The 22,225-nt window shown below is 39.5% G+C and overlaps 2 protein-coding genes and 7 non-coding genes across 10 annotated transcripts; 4 read left to right on the forward strand and 5 right to left on the reverse strand.

The window, feature by feature from the left end:
• The first annotated feature begins 9 nt into the window (after positions 1–9).
• LOC119079744 (peptide-N(4)-(N-acetyl-beta-glucosaminyl)asparagine amidase) lies at positions 10–4,936 on the forward strand. Its single transcript, XM_037187813.1, has 8 exons — positions 10–355; positions 1,525–1,788; positions 1,851–2,189; positions 2,255–2,555; positions 3,281–3,564; positions 3,944–4,046; positions 4,336–4,587; positions 4,648–4,936. The coding sequence occupies exons 1-8, from the start codon at positions 140–142 to the stop codon at positions 4,812–4,814; spliced, it is 1,926 nt and encodes a 641-aa protein (XP_037043708.1). The 5' UTR covers positions 10–139; the 3' UTR covers positions 4,815–4,936.
• Positions 4,937–8,506: 3,570 nt separating this feature from the next.
• LOC119079751 (heterogeneous nuclear ribonucleoprotein R-like) lies at positions 8,507–10,208 on the forward strand. 2 transcript variants are annotated; one of them, XM_037187829.1, is made up of 2 exons: positions 8,507–8,671; positions 8,749–10,208. In XM_037187829.1, the coding sequence occupies exons 1-2, from the start codon at positions 8,665–8,667 to the stop codon at positions 10,116–10,118; spliced, it is 1,377 nt and encodes a 458-aa protein (XP_037043724.1). In that variant the 5' UTR covers positions 8,507–8,664; the 3' UTR covers positions 10,119–10,208. The 2 variants fall into 2 exon arrangements, with proteins under 2 accessions (XP_037043724.1, XP_037043723.1); XM_037187828.1 differs by having other exon boundaries at positions 8,531–8,677.
• Positions 10,209–12,093: 1,885 nt separating this feature from the next.
• Positions 12,094–12,165, reverse strand: Trnad-guc. The gene has a single exon. It is a non-coding gene; the product is annotated as a tRNA-Asp (tRNA).
• A 73-nt stretch (positions 12,166–12,238) lies between these two features.
• Positions 12,239–12,309, reverse strand: Trnag-gcc. Its single transcript has one exon. It is a non-coding gene; the product is annotated as a tRNA-Gly (tRNA).
• A 187-nt stretch (positions 12,310–12,496) lies between these two features.
• Trnae-cuc lies at positions 12,497–12,568 on the reverse strand. Its single transcript has one exon. It is a non-coding gene; the product is annotated as a tRNA-Glu (tRNA).
• Positions 12,569–13,721: 1,153 nt separating this feature from the next.
• On the reverse strand, positions 13,722–13,793 carry Trnae-uuc. Its single transcript has one exon. It is a non-coding gene; the product is annotated as a tRNA-Glu (tRNA).
• A 440-nt stretch (positions 13,794–14,233) lies between these two features.
• Trnae-uuc lies at positions 14,234–14,305 on the forward strand. The gene has a single exon. It is a non-coding gene; the product is annotated as a tRNA-Glu (tRNA).
• A 1,579-nt stretch (positions 14,306–15,884) lies between these two features.
• On the reverse strand, positions 15,885–15,956 carry Trnae-uuc. Its single transcript has one exon. It is a non-coding gene; the product is annotated as a tRNA-Glu (tRNA).
• Positions 15,957–16,289: 333 nt separating this feature from the next.
• Positions 16,290–16,361, forward strand: Trnae-uuc. Its single transcript has one exon. It is a non-coding gene; the product is annotated as a tRNA-Glu (tRNA).
• The last annotated feature ends 5,864 nt before the right edge of the window (positions 16,362–22,225 follow it).

A 22,225-nucleotide genomic window follows, 5' to 3' on the forward strand; every position in this document is an offset into this window, starting at 1 on the left:
TACTTTTACAAAATGATGATCATCATGATGATGGTTTGACATTACATGTTTTTCTACTGTGTCAGAGTCAATATTTTTCTCGGATTTTGTTTTGAAATTGTGTTTTGTTTGATAGAAACAATTGTCAACCGCCTGAGTTATGGACGAACAACACATTGCCAACGTTGAATGTTTAAATTCATCGGAACGGTACAGTGACGGTGTTGTCATTCTGCTGAAATTGTTGGACAATGTGATCAGGGAGCCACAGAATAGCAAGTACCGCACCATTCGATTGGAGAACAAAGTGATCAAAGAGAAACTGCTGTGTCTGAATGGCATTCGGGAATTGTTGGCCGGCATCGGTTTTGAAGAGGTTTGTTGCATGGGTTATTACGTGTCGTTACTCAAAATGTGCACTATAAGTGGAGACAATGTCTGCGGAAATGATTTCGCCTTTTGTCAGATGGGTGGGTGTGATTGAACAACAATTCTGTAGACCATTTTGGTCGAAGAACTACGGTCAGACAAAACACCACTACTTCATCATCCCAGGAAAAAAAATTGTCTAAAGTCGTCACCAACGTACAGATTTCGAAAATTTGAGTGTCAAAACTACATTTCGGAAGCTTGACAGAGATACAAACGACATATAGGTCGTGCTCGTGCATGACGTGCATTATTATTATCTTCGGATACAAACTTTTGCATAGCGGTCATCGGACGACAATCAATTGATTTCGAAATTCGACTCGAATCATTCCTTATCTTTTCGTCCGAAACGATTGGTTCTCGAGTCACTTAAAGCACCTCGTGTATGTTAGTGTCGCTGCAATACTACGTCTGAATCAACACCAAATATAATTCCTTTGTAGTTATGGTCGTGGAAGCTAGGACATGTTTCCAAAGTTTACCGAGTGTTGCGAAAAACAGCCCAGGTTTCGGGTGCGTTTCCAACCGAATTCCCACATGTAGCTCCTCAGGATGATGAGCTAGAAACCTTTGACAATTTAACCTCGATCAACTCTATAATCGCCAACAAAGCTGTAGAACACGTACCTCGGAATTTATCGAGGTGGGAAGAGTTTCAGCCTTCATTCCCTCATATCGCGGAATATTGGGAAGAAATTGGTTCCACTGTTCTGCAAAAGTCATTTCTTCACGTTTCAGAAGGTCCTCCACCTTAATCTGCAATAAAATTTAATTATAATGACCCGCCTCACCTCTCCCTTGCCTCGTGTTGACCCACCACAATGCAACCATGCACATCCACCTCACCTTAAAAATCCCAAAACCCCAGAGAACAGTCAAAAATCATTCAAAACCTTAGAATTCCACAGATGGAAGCGGTGTGAGAGGAAAACTTTTTTTTACCATTTTTTCTCATTTTGACCCGAGGAAGTTAGTTCCTACAAGAACTGCCTGAACTACCAACATTTTCTGTCACTTCAAACCCTATTCCCAGCTAGCTGTAGCTCATCAAGATGAAGACCTTATGGACGTGAATTCACCCGAAGCTTGAGCTCATTAACTTTCTTTCAACAGATCGAAGGTGAACTACGTCTGCCTAGCAACCTGATCATTGCAAAACTGAAGAAGTTTCGAGACGTGCTAAAAGAACGACTGGAATTCGTTCAACAAAAATCGAACAAAATCGACTCAACACAACGAAATGATGACAGCGCAACGGCCTCATCATCGACCAAAGACACTAGCATTCAACGACCGACCGCGTCGAATACCACCAAATTGATTGAAGTCATTCCAAAGCGACCATACCATGAGCGAACCACATTTTCTCGTGTCATTGTAAGAATTTTGACTTTCTCATTCTTTGCGTCGCTTGAAAGTTTCGTCTACGACATTTTCAGCCATTCAACAATCCGTTCCTACAACAAATGGAAACCACCTCCGATATGGTCATGCAGTACGAAGATGAGCGGTTGCTGCACGGCGGCAGAAAAGTGATTCCAATCGAAAGATTGACAGACAATGCCACAAAAAAGTTGCGGCTGATTCAAAAGGAAATCGTGTCGAACCGCACGTCGAACAATCCGGAATTGTGCCTGCGCGACCTGATACTGTGCGAACTGACCAGATGGTTCAATGAGGAGTTTTTCACGTGGGTGAACTCGTTACCGTGCAAGAAATGCGGCAACGAAGACGTGTCAACGAAAGGCAATTATGTGGAAAACGGTGTCCGAGTCGAGGTGGGTGCCCGGTTATTTATGTAGAGCAAAAACGATCCCCATCTATTTGACAATCATTTCCACAGACATTCACATGCTGCAACGACACGTCGAAATTCTGTCGTTTCAACGATGTGGCGCTGTTGCTGAAGACTCGCCGTGGCCGGTGCGGCGAATATGCCAATTGTTTCACATTTTTGTGCCGATGCCTGGGCTACGATGCACGGCTGTGTTACGCCACCTTCGATCATGTATGGACGGAGGTGTATTCGGTGTATCAGAAACGGTGGCTGCACATTGACCCGTCCGATAATGTGGTCGATGCTCCGCTTATGTACCAGCACGGATGGAAGCGAGACATCGATTATGTGATTGGATTTTCGAGAGGTAAGAGAACCGACGTGCAACGCAAACTGGCTTCGGCATCAGTTCCTTGGACCATTCACCGCTCGGCTTGGGGAGGATAAATTTCGTGTGTCTTCACAGTCCCTACAGATTGGGGTTTTGATTTTTGTGGGTCGGGTCCGCATGCTAGCGAAGAAGAGCCAGCCATAGCCATTTTGTCAACTTTTTCGTTATCTTCTTCCCCAGAGTGTCCGGGTACCCATACAAGTCTTCTACCAACTTTTCTTCTTCTCTTCTTTTTCAGCCTGTTTCTATCCACTGCTGGATGTAGGCCTCTCCAACTTCTTTCCATTTCGTACGATCCATTGCCATTTACTTTTGGAGGCCACAAAAGGCGATCGAAACGCCTTAATCAAACATTCGCAATCTGAAAAACATGCAACTATCCTGCCCTCGGATGTCCTTCGACAAAGCTTCACTGACCTGGGAGCGCATGTTTCTGCCTGAAAGACCCAAAAAAAAGTTTTCCTAGACTGTACTACCTGCTTCGGTATCTGGGGCATACATACCCCGATCTGTCCGTGAGTAGTCTTCGAAAAGTTGGTTGACTCAGTGGCCCAGCACCAAATTGTAAATTTCTTGAAAATGTCTGGTCTCACGGTTTCCAATAATAGTTGGACACAGGTCTGGAAACTCCATCAAAATTCTCATTAACGCCCACAATTTCAGTAAATTCTTTTCCAACAAACCATCTTCCTTTCCCACAGACGACGTCCAAGACGTCACCTGGCGCTATGCGAACAATCACAAGGAATTGCAGTCGAAACGATCAAAATGCAGCGAAAGCGACCTACTCCAAACGATTACGCTGTTGCGCAACAAGCGTCGAGTGAAACTGACACCGATCCGCTGCACATATTTGAACAAACGTTCAATGATCGAACTGGTCGAATTGATGACGCCCAAACAGGTGACGGAAAATGAGCGCAAGGGACGCAGTTCGGGCAGTTTGAATTGGAAATTGTCACGTGGCGAACAGAATGTGAACAATGTGAGAAAATGAGAAGAAAAAAACGTTTAGAAGAAGGTCGATGGGGACATCCATAAAGAATATCGACACCAGTGGGGGAGACAGTGGGCTTTGATCAAGTGTAACACCTCTTGTCGAAGGTGTCGAATAATTGAGCGCGAATTTATGGATGACCCTACGGTCTGAGAGCAAATTGTATTGTTTTGTTACATGAAATGGAGAAACCTCGTTTTGCGTTCTACCACAGACCGACTACGAGTGACATTTTTCAGTTGGATTTTACTTCTAAAATGAAAAATAGAAAAATGCAACGCTCGGGCTAAAAACTCTACATGGGGACAGCTAGCTATAAAATGTTTTTGAGGTCATTGCATTAAAACACAAAATTCTTCCCTTCCAGTTCTACGTATTCAGTGCCATTTCCAATGAAATCAACGAAAAACAATTCAATTTGAGGTACTCTTGTGCGAGGGATATCTACGAGCGATACGTTCTCGTTGCTGGTAAGATTTTTCAATCCATTGACCAACTGTTTCGAAAATCCTGTGGACGTTTCGAACATCCAGTGAACGTTTCGAACATCCAGTGGACGTTTCGAACATCCAGTGGACGTTTCGAACATACAGTGAACGTTTCGAACATCCAGTGGACGTTTCGAACAGCCAGTGGACGTTTCGAATAGCCAGTGGACGTTTCGAACGGCCAGTGGACGTAATACCATCCAAAGGATTGTCACAATGTGTCATAGCTACTCTATAGTCAGCCCACTAACGGAACTTGTTTCCCTTATAGGTCAGCCAGTCATTTGCGCTGAAGTAAAAAACTGGGAATCGTGTCACTACATATCGTCGAATATTTTCCGTAAGGAGGAACGTGACTGGAAAATGGTCTATTTGGCGCGGGCTGAAGACACTGAAACAGCCACCATTGCATGGAAATTCAATTTCACCGAAGAACAGCTGATCATCAATTCGGTGTCTATCAAATTTGAGACGAAAACGTACGAAAACGGAGAGATTGACCTGCAAATCGTGAATGAACATGGTGAGTGGTGAATGTGATGTGGTGAGGCAGTCTGATAAAAATTTTCGATAATTGGCTCAGGTGATGCAATACAAACGATGAGTGAACTGACCGGATCGACAACGTTTTCCATTAATGTGACCATGAAGGGCGGTAAAGGGGAGACGGCCTGGCAACACACCCAGCTGTTTCGGCAGAGAATCGGATCGAGCGATTATCCATTTGAAATAAACATCACGTTCAAGTAGTGGTGTGGTCGTTCGATGTGATTGAGCGATATGGGAACGGGCATAGCACTCTATGTGGAACGGGTCGAACGTATTTTGTATTTTCTACAGTTTTAATAAAACAAAAATATTTTAATATTCCAGTCGTGGCAGTCGTTTCTCTACAAGCATACAGCAAAGCACACGTTCAAAAAACGGTCCGAACCAGACCCGATCTACTTTTAGCGTGTTCTCGGGTTTCAACAATTTAATTCGGGTCGGGTTTCGACAAAACTCGATCCGCTCATCTCTGGTCTTAAAAACCAGTTGGGTTTAAAAATGTCAAAATGTCTCCAAAGTTCGATCAAAGTTCAATGTCATCATTTCGACCCGATCCCAAAATTTTATTTTAAAGTCCGAAGCTAGGAAAATTTCTTGTTTCAACGGGTTCAGGAACCAGACAAAATTAAAATTTGTGGATTGAAGAGCGGTGTCTGACATCATGTTGAGCCCCTCAAAACATTTTAGTTCAACGACTGAAATTTTTGAGTAATCTGCCGACTCTAACGGTGAGGGTAGGCTGCGCAAGTCTTGTTAGACAAATTGAAAATCCGAAAATTTTGATTTTACTCACGACCCTCACCGGGATATGAGTCATTACTTCTTTGACATGAGCGTTAAAACTCATTTCCTGCAGCTCAATGAGTAATAGCACATTAGACATTACGTGATTGTTTGAAACTTTGTATTTTTGCGCCACACTTGGCAAAATAAAACGTTCACAACAAGGACGCAATTTAATTGCCTGTCCCATGCGAAAGGTGACCATTACATAGCAGTTTGCCTCCTGAGAGAATCATCCATTACTCACTTTGTGATATTCAACTTCCTCATGGGGCAGGCAATTAACCAGATTTCATTGGATGCTGCTACGTAATTCATTAATTCGGAAACGACTTTGCGACACTCGCAACTCGCTCGCGTGTTCTTTGAGCAATTTGCTACGGTAAATGTTTCTCGACAAGTGTAGCTATATTTGTCTAAAAGACACTTATCCGGCTCAAAAAACACACGATTGAAGTTTCTTTTGCCAAGTGTTACCTCATCTAATGAATTACTTTTGCAGCATTCAATGACTGCCGCCAACTTTTTTCGTTATTTGGATTCAATACCTCCATTTTGACAATTTAAATTTTCTACGATGCTAGGGCTCAAAAGTCAAAGTAGTGGAACAATAGTATAGATAACGCCCTTGTTTGAACGTTTTTTTTTCACCAAGTGTGTCGTTTGCATTGCAGCCCGAACTGTAGGCGAGGTATATAATGCTCCGATTCGTCGAAATTAAAAATTTGGAATCACGGACGTAATGTACTAATGAAATAATGACTCATTTCCCGGGGTTCAGTGAGTGATAGTTATTTGTTCAACGTGGGAAGAATTGAAGTTGCATTACGAATGTGTTGTTTTAACATCGTTTTGCACAACAAAGGCTTCTGAAGTTTCAGCGGAGTGAAATAGTATTTTGTATGCTTGCTAAAAGGACCGAAAGTAAAGCTGTCAAGCGAAAGCTTTCGCCCCTTGAATTGACATTTGCTTTAGTTTCGGTCCTCTTAGCAAGCATACAAAACTTAATACGTAACTCTTTAGGCCTACTAAATCGATACGTAAATAACTATTACATGATTAGGGATAAAAAGATGTAGAGTTTTCGTGTGAATTTTGTTGATCCGATGCGAAGTCGAGGTCAATAAACACACGAAAACGAGACTTTTCAGTTTTGCCCCGAGTTATGTAATGGATTTTACTTTACTAGTGAGGTAATGTGGCCTTTCCCTCACTAGTGAAGGAGTAAAGTAAAGTAAAACGCCATACTTTACACGTGAAATAATTTGATATCTCGTATCCCGATGAGTAAAAGTACCTCGGGCTGAAGCCTTCGGATACTTTTACTCATCTGGATACGAGATATCAAATTACTTCACTGGTATAGTAATGTACTGTTATCACATATGCGCGGTGTTCGGACGTCAAAATTACTTACATAGAAGTTTAATTCAAAAATTACACTTCAGATCTATGTTGTTGTCTCGTTTTCGCTTATGTGATAAAATAGAGTACGCACTTTTCACTATCGGTCTCGGCAAGCCTCGACTTCTTCGTGACAAGTGTGTAATATATATTACATGCTGAGGGCGTCGAAAGAAGTGCTTGAAACATGAAAAGTACGGTTTTCGACGAAGGAAGCATGTAAAAACTCTTGTTCACCCTATGGCAGAAAAAAATTCTCACCTGAATTGTCATCAGAGAGAGCGTCAACAAAGCGCTATTTACTCATTGCATTTCTCACGCCGCACGGATGAAATAGTTATTTGTTCACCGAGGTAAGAAAGTTGGAAATTTTATTTCGATGGTGTTGTTTAGGCAGAGAGTAGCAAAGGCCACAAGTCATCAGAGAAAATGAAGTTTTCTAATTCTTCTCCAGAGGTCAACACAATACAACCTCTTTCACAACAAAGACTGCTGTAGTTTCAACTCAAGACTATAGACTATAGTTGGGGAGGTTACACAAAACAGAATTCACCCACTATGAAATCGTTAAATTTGAGAATCCATCTTCTACTTAAATGTTTTAAATGTATGAAAATGTCAAATTTTGTGTGTGTCACCCGCGTATCTGTATCTGCGAGATATCCCCAAAGTTTACAGCCTTAGTTTCAACTGAGGTGAGAAAATGACTATTATATTTACTTACGCTGTGAAAAAGCATTTACTTTACCAGAGAAGTAATAGAGCCATTACCTCCCTAGGGAAAACCATTTATCCCATACTGCACACGGGAAATAATTTGATATCTCGTATCACGGTGAGTAAAAGTAAATTGGATACGAATATTAAATTACTTACGTGGTATTAGTAATCTACTATTCTCACTCGATTCCATAAAGTCCATGTGGCGTGATTAATTTTATTTTCTCCAATCAAAAGCTATGGGCAAATAACATTTTGTTGTCTGAAGAAATTGGAATGTCTATTTTCTCCCACTTTGACAGTGAGAGGACAGTGAGATGACAGGAATTTGATATTTCGTATCCAGATGGGTAAAAGTGTCCGAGGGCTTTAGCCTGAGTGTAGTATAACGTTTTACTTGACGAATAAGGGAACTACTTTTCCCTAGGGACGGAAAGTCCATTTTCCCTCCCTAGTAAAAGAAATAAAAATTTTCTCCCCGACCTGTCACCTTTTGATTTTGTTTCATGTGAAATATCGCACCTCGCACACATTCAAAACCTCTGTCTAAGAAAATTCCAAATTCCAACTCGCAAAATTTCTCTCGCGTGTGGAAATTCACGCTATCCGCGATATCCTGGATACTGGGAAATTTTCAGAAAAACTCTTTAGATACCGGGAAATCGAAAAAATCGTGAAAAATATGTGGCGAAAGATCAAATTTACGATTTTAGATACCGGGAAATTTGACTCAGATATCAGGAAGAAAAAAAAAATTCCACACGCGATTAGAGCGATCTTGTTAGAATTGACTCCTTTCTTCCCAAATAGCTATCGTATCAGCTTGTGTAATCATTATGGCATAGGTTTCAATCCGTGGCCTTATGACTCACTGTGGACATTAGCTAGAAGAACGAGCCTATGACGAACATATAACGTTTGATTTTTCCCTCCATCGATCAGTAACCATATCGAAAATTATTTATGACACATTGTGCAGTGCACATTGTGCACCCATTATATTTACATTGTGCAGTATCCCCTCCTATCACGTCTATTCTATTCTAATTCCTGAAACGGAGAAACCGTCGAATGTCATTCAACGCCACTTTTGGATTGGAAAGCAAGACGAAAATTGCATAATAAGATAAATAACGAGAAGAAAATGGATTGTCAGCGTAAGAAAGTCGAGCGGTTCGCAACGAAATCGTGGCAAAGTTAACGAATTTTCCGTTTTATTTGATTGCAGACGTGTGCGAAATTATCGAAAATACGAGTGCGGTTAATGGTCCATCGGATGATAAGAGCACAAACGAAATTGCCGGAACTCATTGTCATCGTGAAGATGATGTTGGCGCAATTGTCACAAAAATAGTCGAATTGGCGTACGATACTCACACCCCCTTCAAGACTGACCCAGTGAACAATGGCCAGGAAAGTGATGGAAAAATCAACATCGACGCAACAAACGAATCCGACGAAAGTTTTGTCGTTGATTGCATCGAAATTTGTACAAATGAATCGGCGGCATCGACAGCAGCTATTTCTTACGAGCCTTCTGGTGCAGTGGAAGGTACAGAAGGATATGAGGCAGATTCGAGTGGGCAGAAGCCTAACGTGGCGACGCCAAAAATCATTTCTGGTGAGCCTTTCGACATGATGCAAGTGAATGACAAACGCGAAGAAGATACAAATGTGCAGAAGCCGATCGTTGATAAAACGTTGACTAAATCTACCAGTGCGGTAGGTGAATCATTGAAACTGGACGAGTTTTACAGCCATAACGAGTTACATCGCAGAGGATATCTCATGAAAATCATCGGCAATGTCAAATGTGTGAGGAATTTGTCGTTGTCGTCCGACACAGTGCATACAAGCAAAGTTCAATGCCATGGATTTCCACCCGATCTTACCGAGAGTAAACTAATTCCGATGCTGGAAAGATATGGCCGAATACTCGAATTGAGATTCGTTGATCGTGCCACTACCTTGATAAACGTGACGTTTATGACCGACCAAGAAGCAAACAATGCCATCAAACAGCTCAATGGACGAATCGTTCGAGGACAGCCGGTCAAAGTGGAAACGTTCGTCGAGAAGAACGAACTGTATGTCAGACAGATTCCAGTTGAGGCGTCTAAGCAGCAACTGCTCAATCACTTCAACAAACTGACGCAAGGTCTCGTCAGCTTATTCTTGCTGTACGCCCCCGACCACCCAACCTTTAATCGTGGATACTGCTACCTTACTTACATAGATTACGAATGCGCACTGGTTGCGAAAAATGTGATTTTAAATTCGTACTATAGCGGCCGCAGGATGTATTGCGATTGGTCTGATCGACAAACGCGTGTGGACATGATTACGAACCATCGAACGTTCGTGACGCCGCCGCCGTACAAGCTGTACATGGACAATTTGCGTCCGGGCTTGACCACATCGGACCTGCGGAAATTGTTCTCCGTCTTCGGTGACGTGGTCGAGGTGGACAAAAACGGGAACTGGGCATCGGTGAAGTTCCGACATCCTTCGGAGACAAAGCGAGCCATCGTTAGAGTTGATCGGAAGTGTCTCGGAAATGAAAGCGTTCGGATTTCGCTAAGCGAATTGACGGAGTAGATGAGTGTCGCTGCTCGCTTCTCTCTTTTGTTTTCATTCAGAAATTTGTGTTGGAATTTTCTTTTTCAAATAAAATTGGAATATGGGGAAGGCCGCTGCATTTTTGACTTACGGGATTATGGGGGCCAGGTGGTCTTTTCAACTTTTCGCACCGTTGGAAATACAAGAAGTTCGCTAGCGCAAAAGAGCCCAAAGTTATCTAAACAATGAATGTAATGCGTCGGGGAATCGGGCACACGAAGAGAGAAAATATCACATTTTCGAAAACATGTTTTCACTATCTCGCAGACGCAAAGTCAATGCTACGAAATTTCCTAACTCTTTCTTCAACTTAATGTCTACTTTTACAAAATTATAGGAACGAAATCGTGCCAGTTCTCCCTTTACGTGTAGTTGAAAAGTGCGTTGTGTTGGCACCCGTCCCCGATGCTTTCAGGTAAATATCAAATTCTATCATTGTTCCCTCAGGCGCGCCGACTTTGGTCATGCTCGTAAAAGTCAATTGGTAGACATCTATTTTGGTCAATGAAATGTTGAAGCTGTCCACTAATTTCATGGGGGACAACAGCCCCCTCGCACTACTGTGCTCGGCACCACTGTCTCATCGTTGCTTTGCCAATATTCTATCTATCATATTTACTATTCCTCTAGCAATTCTATTGAGGGAAGGCTAGGCTGTTACCAATAGAGAGAGGAGGACCAGTTGTTCTAACTTGCCTTCAGGGCACCATTTATATGAAAATATTCGTCAATAACACCTGCAGGCAAATTAATTGGTTCTCGCTATTCACGCTCTAACCGCTACAATATTTTATGATGTTGCATTAAAAGCGGATCACAGTGCAGTTGATCTTTTTGAATGTTATTAATCAACTGGAGGCCCTGAACAAGGTTTTACAACAAATTTAAGTTTTCAACAGTAGCATTTGGTGATTTGGTGCACTAGGAGTCAGGCCACGTGGGCTACGTATTCAGTGCTGCGGAGAACTGATTCGGGTTGTAATCGGTAGACGATGTAATTTAGAGATAAGTGGGCAGCCCGAAAAAGCATGGGCATTCGCGGTCTGTAAGGTATGGTATGGGCACTTTCATAAAACGTAGGCGCCCACCAAACTAGGACTTTTCATCGTACTTTCTTCAATTCAAAACTACAGCGATTCATCAAATTTTAACCATTGTGAATGTCGTTTTTAATAGTTCGCCTGAAATTTCTTAGAGAGCAGGAGCAGTGAGTGAAGAGGGTGTGCGATATGTACACTGTTCTTTTGGAGTGGATTGAAAGATTTCCCAGTAATGAGTAATATTGCGAGAACATATTTGGCGATTCCGGCGACAGAAACGACTGATGAACGAGACCTTGCAGACGCTGCAATCATTCTAAGTGCAAAAAGTACACAGTTGACAGGACTATCTTTAGAAGACCTTCTCTACATACAAGTGTAGACTTGCCTTTGTAATGCATTTTTACGATGAAAAAAATTAAAGTAAACGTTCAAAACTTTACAATTCGGCCGATTTCTGTTCACATAGTTTGTGGGCTAGGCCAGTGCCAATGGGCAATTTACTTTCAGGCATTGGGCTTTTTTTCTTACATGATGGGCATAGTGGGCACAAAAATTTGCTATGCCCACTCATCTCTAATGTAATTCCAATAGTAAGAGAATTTCGTCCCATGGGTGTGAGGGAAGCTGGTGAAGACTCGTCTTAGTTCAAAAACTACCATTTTCGGAAGGACGGCTCTCTGCAGATTCATGGGTGGTACATTGGTAATCAGTCATTCTGATAGAGAGGTTTGTCTGCCACTAATCACAATTTTTTTTTTCAAACTGACTGAACGAGTGCACATAACGGTTCAAAATTACAAAAAGAACAAATTTGTCGCTTGATTACAATGCATCAGCAGGAACAGAAAAAAAACTTGTGAAAGGCTTAGCGCAAATCTTTCAAGTTTCGTATTGAAATTCTAAAAAAAATCCTCCCCGGCGGGGAATCGAACCCCGGTCTCCCGCGTGACAGGCGGGGATACTTACCACTATACTACCGAGGACTTGAATATTCTCGACGCTAAAATAATTCTTGGCAACACCGAATCTAAAATGTATTAAAAAAATAAAAATGATTGCATCGGCCGGGAATCGAACCCGGGCCGCCCGCGTGGCAGGCGAGCATTCTACCACTGAACCACCGATGCTTACGTTTGCTTCGATTTCCGTGCAAATCGATTAAAAGAGAAGCTAAGAAAAAAAATTTAATTTGGCTCTTTTGTGTTTTTGTCCGTTGTTACTATGTGGTTATGTTAAAATTGGGTGTGAACTATTTTAGGTGGTTAAAGTACACACACTACTTCCATAGATTTATTTAAAAAAAAAAAAAAGATTTTCCCGTACCGGGAATCGAACCCGGGCCTTCTGGGTGAGAGCCAGATATCCTAACCACTAGACAATACGGGACTTGGAGTTCAACTTGTAAGACCACACCTTGAACATAATGACGGCATTTTCCTCAAATCACGTAAACCGAATAATTCAAATAAAATTGCGAAAAAATCATGACGGCATTAGAATACTAAATTTGTGAATGTTCAACTAACATGTGTGCACAGACTGTTTTATTATAATGAGAAACGATTCACTGTTCATTTGATGTTGAACGATTTTTTGGTTATTTATGATTGTGATGACGATCAAACCGATCATCAAAAGAAATTTTTTCCTTACGGCACGGACTAATAAACAAAAACTTCCAATTGAAAATTAATTACCGAATCTGTCCGTACAATTTTGATGCATATCCGAAGAGATAAATTTCAAATAATTCGAACAACCTATGCATATGCCTTACCCATAAACGTTTTATCAATGGAACAAATCGCATTGAACAACGAATACAAGCTGTACCCGCTCGGTCGCATTCACAAGGGTGTAACTTAGAACAATTTTTATTATCGCTGCTTAGAACATTTTTGATTTTTGTACCAGCCCTGTCGTTCAAAATTATCGACTCGTTTTTTAATTTTCTGAATGTTAGCTCATTACCGACAATACCACAACATGTACCGAAATATTTTTTGAACCGGTGGGTGGCGAATTAAAGTCGCATTTGCGTCTAGTTCTCCAATTAATTTAATTAAAATCTGATTCTTATTGTAAAAAAAAACTTGAAACGAGCCGAACAATTCTTATGATCTGGAATTTTGATCACCCAACGCAGACCCAGTCAAATAAATCGACAAACATTTTAAATGCAAATTTAACCGATTTCTGTGATACAATTGGAAATTCCAGATCATAAGAATTGTTCGGCTCGTTCCAAGGTTTTTTTTAAAAATAATATCAAATTTTAATTAATTTAATTAAAGAAATAGATGGTAATCGATCAAATGGGTTGGTAATTCAATTTGACAAAATCAAAACCAAAATCTGCTGCCTTTTTCATGTAGTTCGTTAATGTTTATAGTTTTCGGCAACAACGATTTTCTGTTATAGTAACTTTTAATTGTCTTCGGCAATTGCCTAAAATCGATGGTATTTTACGACAATTTTTTATTGTAAAGTGGCACCCTTGGTCGCATTCTTAAAAAATAAAATAAAAATGAAAAAAAATTTCCCATACCGGGAATCGAACCCGGGCCTTCTGGGTGAAAGCCAGATATCCTAGCCACTAGACAATATGGGATGTAAGGGCACTGTTGTTAATACACAATTACACACAGACATCACACTGTCAAATGGTACAGACATTTTTCATCGCATATTGTAAACCAATCTTTGTGATATGTTCGAATCGTTCGAACTTCGAACACTCGCATGCAGTACGCATACATGTTCACGTAATACAAATGCAAATGGTACATGTGGGTTGGTGTGAATTGTGTATAGTAGTAATGTTGGTCGACACGATATAACTTGAACTTGTGAGTTTGCTCACATTGATTTACCTATCGCATCGAAATTGAATGAATGAATTTCGAAATTTCATTGATGATTTTTTGTCAGTATTGAGTATGTTAACTGAACATAGTTAAGTTGAATTTTGTCGTGCATTTACATCACATACAGATACACATGATACACGGTTTCGAGTAGATCGTTCAGTTTAAACGAGCGGAACATGCATCCCATATTGTCTAGTGGCTAGGATATCTGGCTTTCACCCAGAAGGCCCGGGTTCGATTCCCGGTATGGGAAATTTTTTTTACAATTTTTGATTTTAAGCTCAATCCAGAAATGTTTTGAAAAAAAGAAACGATTGGCAGACTGAAGAAGGAAAGGTGCACTTACTAGGCAACAAATGTGTTTCTTCAATTAACGGTGAAAATTCTCATCTAAAATGCAGATCCATCGCAATCAAAAGAATTTTTAATTTTTTTAAATACCAGAGGACAAGCAATTTTGAGGCTTCAGCCCACTCCATCTTTTGCATTTGTTCTGTTTTTAGAAAGTACTCAAATCTCCAGTGTATCACTACAGAAAACTATACGATCCTGATCTGAAGAGAAATTGACAGCGTATCACACAATTGTAAAAACATTTTCATGTAAAATTGAGTACTTTCTGCAGCTGACGATCACTATGATCACTTATGGTTGAAGTGCGTTAATGAATAGAATATCGATGGAAAGGGCTGTTCATTCATGGGACGAGATTAGGGATGTCGTCGGATGCGACCACTTAAAATCGAGTTCAATACACCAAAGCGAGTGTGACGGGAATTTCAACCGAATTGAAAATTTAGTTGAGATCGCCATATGGCATGGCAGCAGTCGAATCTAATTATCGAATCTTTACTGAAAATGTATACGTATTTATCCTACCACCTCAATAAAATTCATAAAGTCCATTACGGAACCCAAAGGAAACCCCGAAAATACGTCAAATCGTCGAATTCTAAAATTGGTAAGATGCTGGACCATGTGGATGGAGTGGTTGAGATTTCAGAACAAAACTTCCACCACCTCAATAATCGTCAATCGTCCAGAAGGGAACACAAAAAAACCCTCAGAAGTCCTTCAGAATTATTGAATTCTAGAATTGGTCAGATGCTCGCCCATAGGAAATGGTGGAAATCCATCTCCTCAATTATTCCAAAATCTGCGAAGAAAAAGATGCAAAAAATGTCTTCGTAGGGCAGTTTGTGCAAAACCCTTGCCCTGATCTCTAGAATGCCACTTAGTCCTCCAAAACTCCGAACTTTCCCGACCGATTTTTCCAATTTTCATCTGGGACCTCACAATTGTTCATATCTTTCAGGAAAAAAAAAAGAATTTTTGAATTCGATTTACATTTACTCAAGCTATCGTGTACACAGACGACACAGACGGACATTTTATTTTTGCTGATTCGTCATCTATAGCAATAGGCAAATGCGTCACCCTTACCATCTGCTTCGAATTCCATGTGTTCCAAACGGCATAACAGTCACAATAGCCCCAGTACTTCGTACGGATCTAATAAATTTTTGGAAATCATATGACAATTACTCGTGTTATCAATAAATTTAAGGTTTTTGTTAATCAATTCATGGCTTTTCAATCATAGAGAACATTTTCTGACAAACAATTTGTCGTGATCTGTGTCTGTAAGACTCTGACTTTCAGTCAAGGGAATAGCTTTGCCAGTCTAGAAAGTGAACAAAATGTTAATGTTGATGATCATAGTAGCAGTGACGAAATATGTCAAATTAAAGTCGTCCAACCATTTCAAATATTTTCTTCTTCAAAAGAACAGAATTTAACCCAAGAATTGCAAAAGTAGAAAGAAAAAAAATTTCCCATACCGGGAATCGAACCCGGGCCTTCTGGGTGAAAGCCAGATATCCTAGCCACTAGACAATATGGGATATGAATTGCAGTCGTCTAAACTGATTGCATTGGAATAGGCAAACATATGCTAAAACGAAACACCCAAATTCGATTCAGTTGAATGTATATTAGAAAACACATCCATAAATCACTGTGATGTCGCTCGCACATGTATGTTAACTTATTTAACTTGTAGTTTTGTGTCAGTCAAGTATGTGGATGTGTGTGAAAACATTTCGAAAATGTCTTTGATTGTGTTAGTACATATGTGAAGTGGTTTACATTCTCCGATGAAATGATTGTGTGTGTAGTGTATGCATTTAACAGTGTAATGGCTATGGTAGTCGCGTTTAAGCAATGCAATCAGCATATCCCATATTGTCTAGTGGCTAGGATATCTGGCTTTCACCCAGAAGGCCCGGGTTCGATTCCCGGTATGGGAAATTTTTTTTCCTAATGTTTTTTTGTTTTTTTTTCGTAAATTTTTTATTTGGCCGAAGAAAGGGATCAATCGGAAACTGTTATTCTGACTTGAAGGGCAATGGGTCTTGCGGATGACACCGTCCAAAAGTTTTGTCGCAAAATGTTCACTACTGTATGACAAAATGCATGTATGACAGCTTGCAGTCTATAACCAATGATCAATGACCAATGTGAATTTCCCCTTTGTGTTTGCGTCCTGCAGAAGGTTTTACAGCAAGAATTTTTCTGCGACTGGTTTTCCGTGAAAACTTTTTCTGTAGCTTATTGTTAGTGAAAGTGTTTTTTGTGGCTGATTTTCTGCGATTTCCTGTAGATAATTTCCAGTGAAAGTATTTTCTGGGGTTGATTTCCCATTAAAGTATTTTCTGTGGAAGTTGGCCGTATGAGGTTTTACTGCGAAATTTTTTCCCGCAAAGGTTGTCTATAGCTGATTTCAAATGAAAGTCTGAACTGTGAGATTATGACGCTCGTCTTCCTGCAGAGTTTTTTCCCTTGAGGATTGTGATTGTTTCTATAGTTAATTGATCGACTTGCCTTTGTGAAGTTGATTGTGGTTTTGTCAACGATTTTATCCATATTCGCTGGTTACGGTTTCCAATTCGATTGGCGTAAAAGGATACGCACGAGTGGAGAAGGCGAATGCCGGAATTGATGGCGTGAAGGTAGGAGATTATTGTTTTTTCTTTGAAAGTTTTCAAGAGCGAGCGCTCAAGATGCCTTCGTCATCAGTCTTCGATTTTAATTTCTGTTCAAGTTTCGTTTTACTTCGTTTTGCTGCGTTTGGGGATGAATTTCATAGCAGCTTTCACAACAGTCCGTGTTTCCATAAGTGGATGGTAATTAATTTGAAAAAACTTTGAACGCTCCTTCGTGAGTAAAGTTTCTCGCTGTCTTGTGTAAAGGGCTAGTGGAAACAGCTGAATGATCTGTCCACTCTGACCTCGGACCGCGCCGCTAGTTCTCGAGGTCGAAACAGCTTTTTCTTATTTTTTATCACTTTACGTTATGTTCGGACAAGGGAAGAGCTATAGCTCTGTTTGTCCTTCCGGAGTGTGTTTCCTTAGAAATTCAGTGAAAACAAGTTGCGTTGCTGAGCTTTTCAACTTTGATTGGGCGGAATTGGTGTGTACATAGGAATGCGCGAAGTTGATGGTTGTAAATGGTTACACGAATGAACTATTTCATTTCATGTACGGCGTACACTTGTCAGTGACAAGTGTCAAATTTGGAGGCTTTAGTGATAAGAGCTACCGCTTAGCATTGTTTGTATAGGTTTCTTCCATCGTACGGTAAAAACGAATTTTGACAGGCCGAAAACTACCGACCGTCATCCACAGAAGCAAACATAACCGCAACTTAAACAAATTTGTTTGTTAAAACTTCAAAGTGAGGTTGTGTTGGCTTCTCTGTGGATGACGATTGACATTTTGAACTGCCTTGGAAGAAACCTATTTTAACTCTGACAACGAAAACAAGTCATCTATCGTTATAAAAAAACACAAGACCTACTATGATTTCATTAGCCTCCCAATATTTTCTATGATCATGCTAGTAGCAGTGCTGTGCCTTTACTTACATTTTCTAAACTAAGTTCATCGGGTGTAAGGAGAACAAAAAATTAAACAATTTAGCACTTAAAAACCTTTCATGGAAGCACAAGCAATCTTCACATCTTCCATATATCAGATATGCAAATCTATCATTGTAATACTTCCAACGATATCGTAATGGTTTATTTTTAGTTTTCGCCTTGGATTTTTTTTTGTTTTATGAAAAATTACCAGCGTAGATCAGATCAGATCAGATGAAGGTTGCTCCAAATCCGAATCCAAGATGCTTAAGAAAAATTTAATAATTTCCATATATTTAGGTTTGAAGTTTCGTTCGTCACAGGACAGGTCATGGATCGGTGCATCTATTACTATTTCGAAATATCACTTCACGGAAAACTCATATATGCACCCCAGACGAAGAAATCGGGAACAGCTTCACGATTATAGAACATTAGTTGTGTGCTGCATATTGATCTGAGGATCATACAATGCCCGCCTAATGAATATTGTTGTTGTGGTCTTAGCTGTATGCCTGTTTTATAATATAAAATGACGCCATTTTTTTCAATTCAATAAACAACCTAATTTATCGTTTAATAGAAGAAATTGATTTAATTATCTTTATCAATTTTATTTGCAAAAAAAAACAAAAAAACGTTTAAAAAAAATTAATTTTTTTAAATTTTCAATTTTATCATTATTATTTGTTATTAGCCGTAGATTTATATTTAAATTCATCATATTAAATTGCTAACAGAATTTTTTTTTTTGCTTACGTTTTTTCCGGTCACCCACCCAAGTACGGACCGCGACCATCGATGCTTAACCTCAGTTTCTGACTGCCAACGACTTTACCACTGCTGCTATACTGCTTGCATATAGTGGCAGTCTTATTTCGAACCGTTGTTACTTTGCTTTATGCAGCACACAGGCATATTTATACCTGCATGCTGAATATTGACTAAATGAATAAAGTCGTCCGTATTTAGAATGGGTTTGGGTTATACATTTAATTGAATTTATTTTCTATGAAATGTAGTACTTCTCCCCACTAAGCAATGTCATCGGATATTATTATTTTAATTCTGAGCCTGGTTCTGAATTAGAGGTTTTTTCAATCGTTCTACAAAAAAACTGTTCACATTAATAGTGAGCATCTATTACGCGAATTAATAAATTAAGATTGGCTCACCTAGTTTGTGTATATTACGTAGGTGGAAGCACGGGGTTTCAGGGGGTTTCGAACATTTAGTTTTTTCATGTTGCAGATATTGCAGTGTCAAATTCTGTCCAAGATGTGACATATTTGCAAGGTATTGGCCTTTTTCACAAAGTATAAACAGCGTAACCTTCGTAAAAAGAATCTTGAATCTGACAAGAGCACGTGTGCCAACGTGTAAAAAACAAATGTTCAAAACCCCCTGCTGAACCGTGGCGATCCTCTTGTCAAACGGACAGTACATAAACAAATTCCATCATTTATTGCTGAATACCACCAACTATTTCTGTTAACATTTCAAAAGCCTTTAACACCGAAAATGGATTTAAAAGTTCGTTCGTCAAAATTTCTATTGAAATACATAAATGTAACATTATCATTGCATATTAATTCGGTAAAAATAGAAATAACTTTAAATGAAGGAATAAAATTAGATTTGATAATCACCTTATGCGTATGTTCTTGAGATCTTCCTTTTATTGCATTAAAACAATAAATTTATTGTTGCATAGTCCATTCTAAATACAGACGACTTTATTCATTTAGTCAATATTCAGCATGCAGGTATAGTTCGATAGTACCATTTAGTCAATATTCGGCATGCAGGTAAAGTTAAGTAATACATCCCACAACTAATTTGAAGATATAATTCAGCACACAGCAAATATATACCTGGGAACCTCACAATATTCCTACGAGCTGAATAATATTGTTGCCGGAACTATATTTTGAAAATATTCATATTACATGTTTATTGTAATACAACACACGGGAACATTATTCAGTCTGCAGCAAATATATGCAGCACACAACAAATGTCGAATTTGCCGAATTTTCCGTGTTGAATCATTGTCCGGTTTAAGTTTATTCCTTAAAAATATGTGATCTAAAAGTAGAGTCTCAAAGGCTTGTGAGTCAAATTTTAACCTGTGATTTTTAATAGCCAGGCAACACAGCGGATGCTATTCAACACCTACCTTTGGGAGCCAGAAATAAATTTCGCGCACTTGGCTATTCGCATCCGGTGTCGAATAGCCACACAATACAGTGCATGCTATTTGACACCGGTGTCAGATAGCATCGGCCTTTTATTTTTGTTAACATTTTGAAAATTAGTTTCGAAAATTTGTTAAATAATCTTTGGACCAAAATATTTTCTGAACAAAAAATGTTGCCTTTCTTTCAAAGAGTCTCGAAGTCAACGATTTCATGAAACAACAAAACACAGACGCATTCGAATTGCTCAAAAAATGGGCAAGTGAACGTGTTATCGAAAAAACTTTCAGGCAGGTGCATCGAACTATGGTGATTAAAGATCTACGTTTATTGATAATTTAATAGAGAAAAAATCTACTTTGTTGTCTATCCGTCAGTCCACGTCAATTGACTGGGAATCAGCAGAGAAATCTATTTCATTCTTTCAATAGGTTCAAACGTAAAGGTGGAACCAGTCCGTTTACTTCTCAAATGCCAATTCTTTCAATGGTGATACACATAATTTTGTCAATACCTATGACAAGCACTCCTAGCGAGAGAATTTTTTCTATCAGTGGATTAATAGCCAACTCCAGAAAACCATGCTTTTTATTCACAATAACTAACTATTAACTATGTCAGCAAGAAAAAAAAGCAGCAAGGATTAGAGGTGTGCGCCGGTCGGTTTTTCTTCTATCGGCGTAACCGTCGGTGTTGGGTCTAAATGACACCCTAGACCATTGCACTCTTCAGAAGACTTTTAAGTAATAAACTAAAGAATCAATTTTTTTAGTTTGGAGAAATCGGCGCGAGGCAAATTACAAAGTTATAGAGTTTACGCCGATAATTTTTTGACTTTTTGAAGAAACTCTCGAAAATTGTCGGCGTATCCGTTATAACTTTTAACTTTACCTCGCGCCGATTTCTACAAACTAAAAAAAATGATTCTTTAGTTTATTACTTAAAAGTCTTCTGAAGAGTGCAATGGTCTAGGGTGTCATTTAGACCCAACGCCGACGGTTACGCCGATAGAAGAAAAACCACCCGGTGCACACCTCTAGCAAGGATATTGTCCTTTCAATATAATATTTTTGTTGTTTTTACCATAAAATTTTTTGCTTGATTTTTGTACACAAAATTTTTGTCTGTTGTTTGGAAAGAAAAATAAATTTTATGTTTAAATTTTGGATGTTTTAGATATAGTAATTCAGCAACGGCTCAGCCACGGCGCGCCGCCCTCAGCCAGCTGCTGAACCCTATATTTCTTTAAGTGCCAGCCGCCGATCGAAGAGATACAAAAGCTGAATAAAGTGATCCCTGGAAAAAGTATACCGTCGACAGATAATTTTTCTCTATTGGGTGCTCCATTACACTTAGTTGGTATCCCATTAGCGATCAATGAAAAATTAAAAAAGATATCTCCTCTAATTTCTAGACTAAAAGGCTTAAACTCGCACCAAGCGTTATTCCTTTTAAAGAACTGTCTTGCTATTCCAAGAATGATGCATCTTTTGAGATCTACGCCATGTTGGCTTTTCAAAGAAAATTTGGATATGTTTGACAACATGATTAAATTTTCAGCCGAAATTATAACGAATGTCAGTTTTGATGAGCGAACATGGTTGCAATGGAAAGGTGGTCTTCGATTAATATCAACGGCGGATATAGCTTCATCCGAGACATCATTTTTTAAACGAAACACTTAGAAGAGGTGTAGTTTCTGCAGGAGTTCCAGCAATTTTGGAACCACCTGGAGTCGTGCGTGAAGATGGAAAACATCCCGATGGATTCACCTTGATACCATGGTCTGCTGGAAAATGTTTACTATGGGACACAGTTGCAAAATCGTATTTGATGAACAGTTCAAGACATGTTGGTTGGGTGGCAAAAACGGCAGAGGATAAAAAGATCACACTATGTAATTCTTTAATTGGCCAATACCTCTTTGTTCCTTTAGGTTTTGAAACGCTTGATCCATGGGGTCCTCATGCAAAGCAATTTGTTTCCGAATTAGGCAAGAGAATCTCGAATGTCACCAACGAGAAGAGTGGGTGTTAGGGAATCTCGCGCCGCGTCA

Source organism: Bradysia coprophila, unplaced genomic scaffold, assembly GCF_014529535.1.
Source record: "Bradysia coprophila strain Holo2 unplaced genomic scaffold, BU_Bcop_v1 contig_333, whole genome shotgun sequence".
Lineage (NCBI taxonomy): Eukaryota > Metazoa > Arthropoda > Insecta > Diptera > Sciaridae > Bradysia > Bradysia coprophila.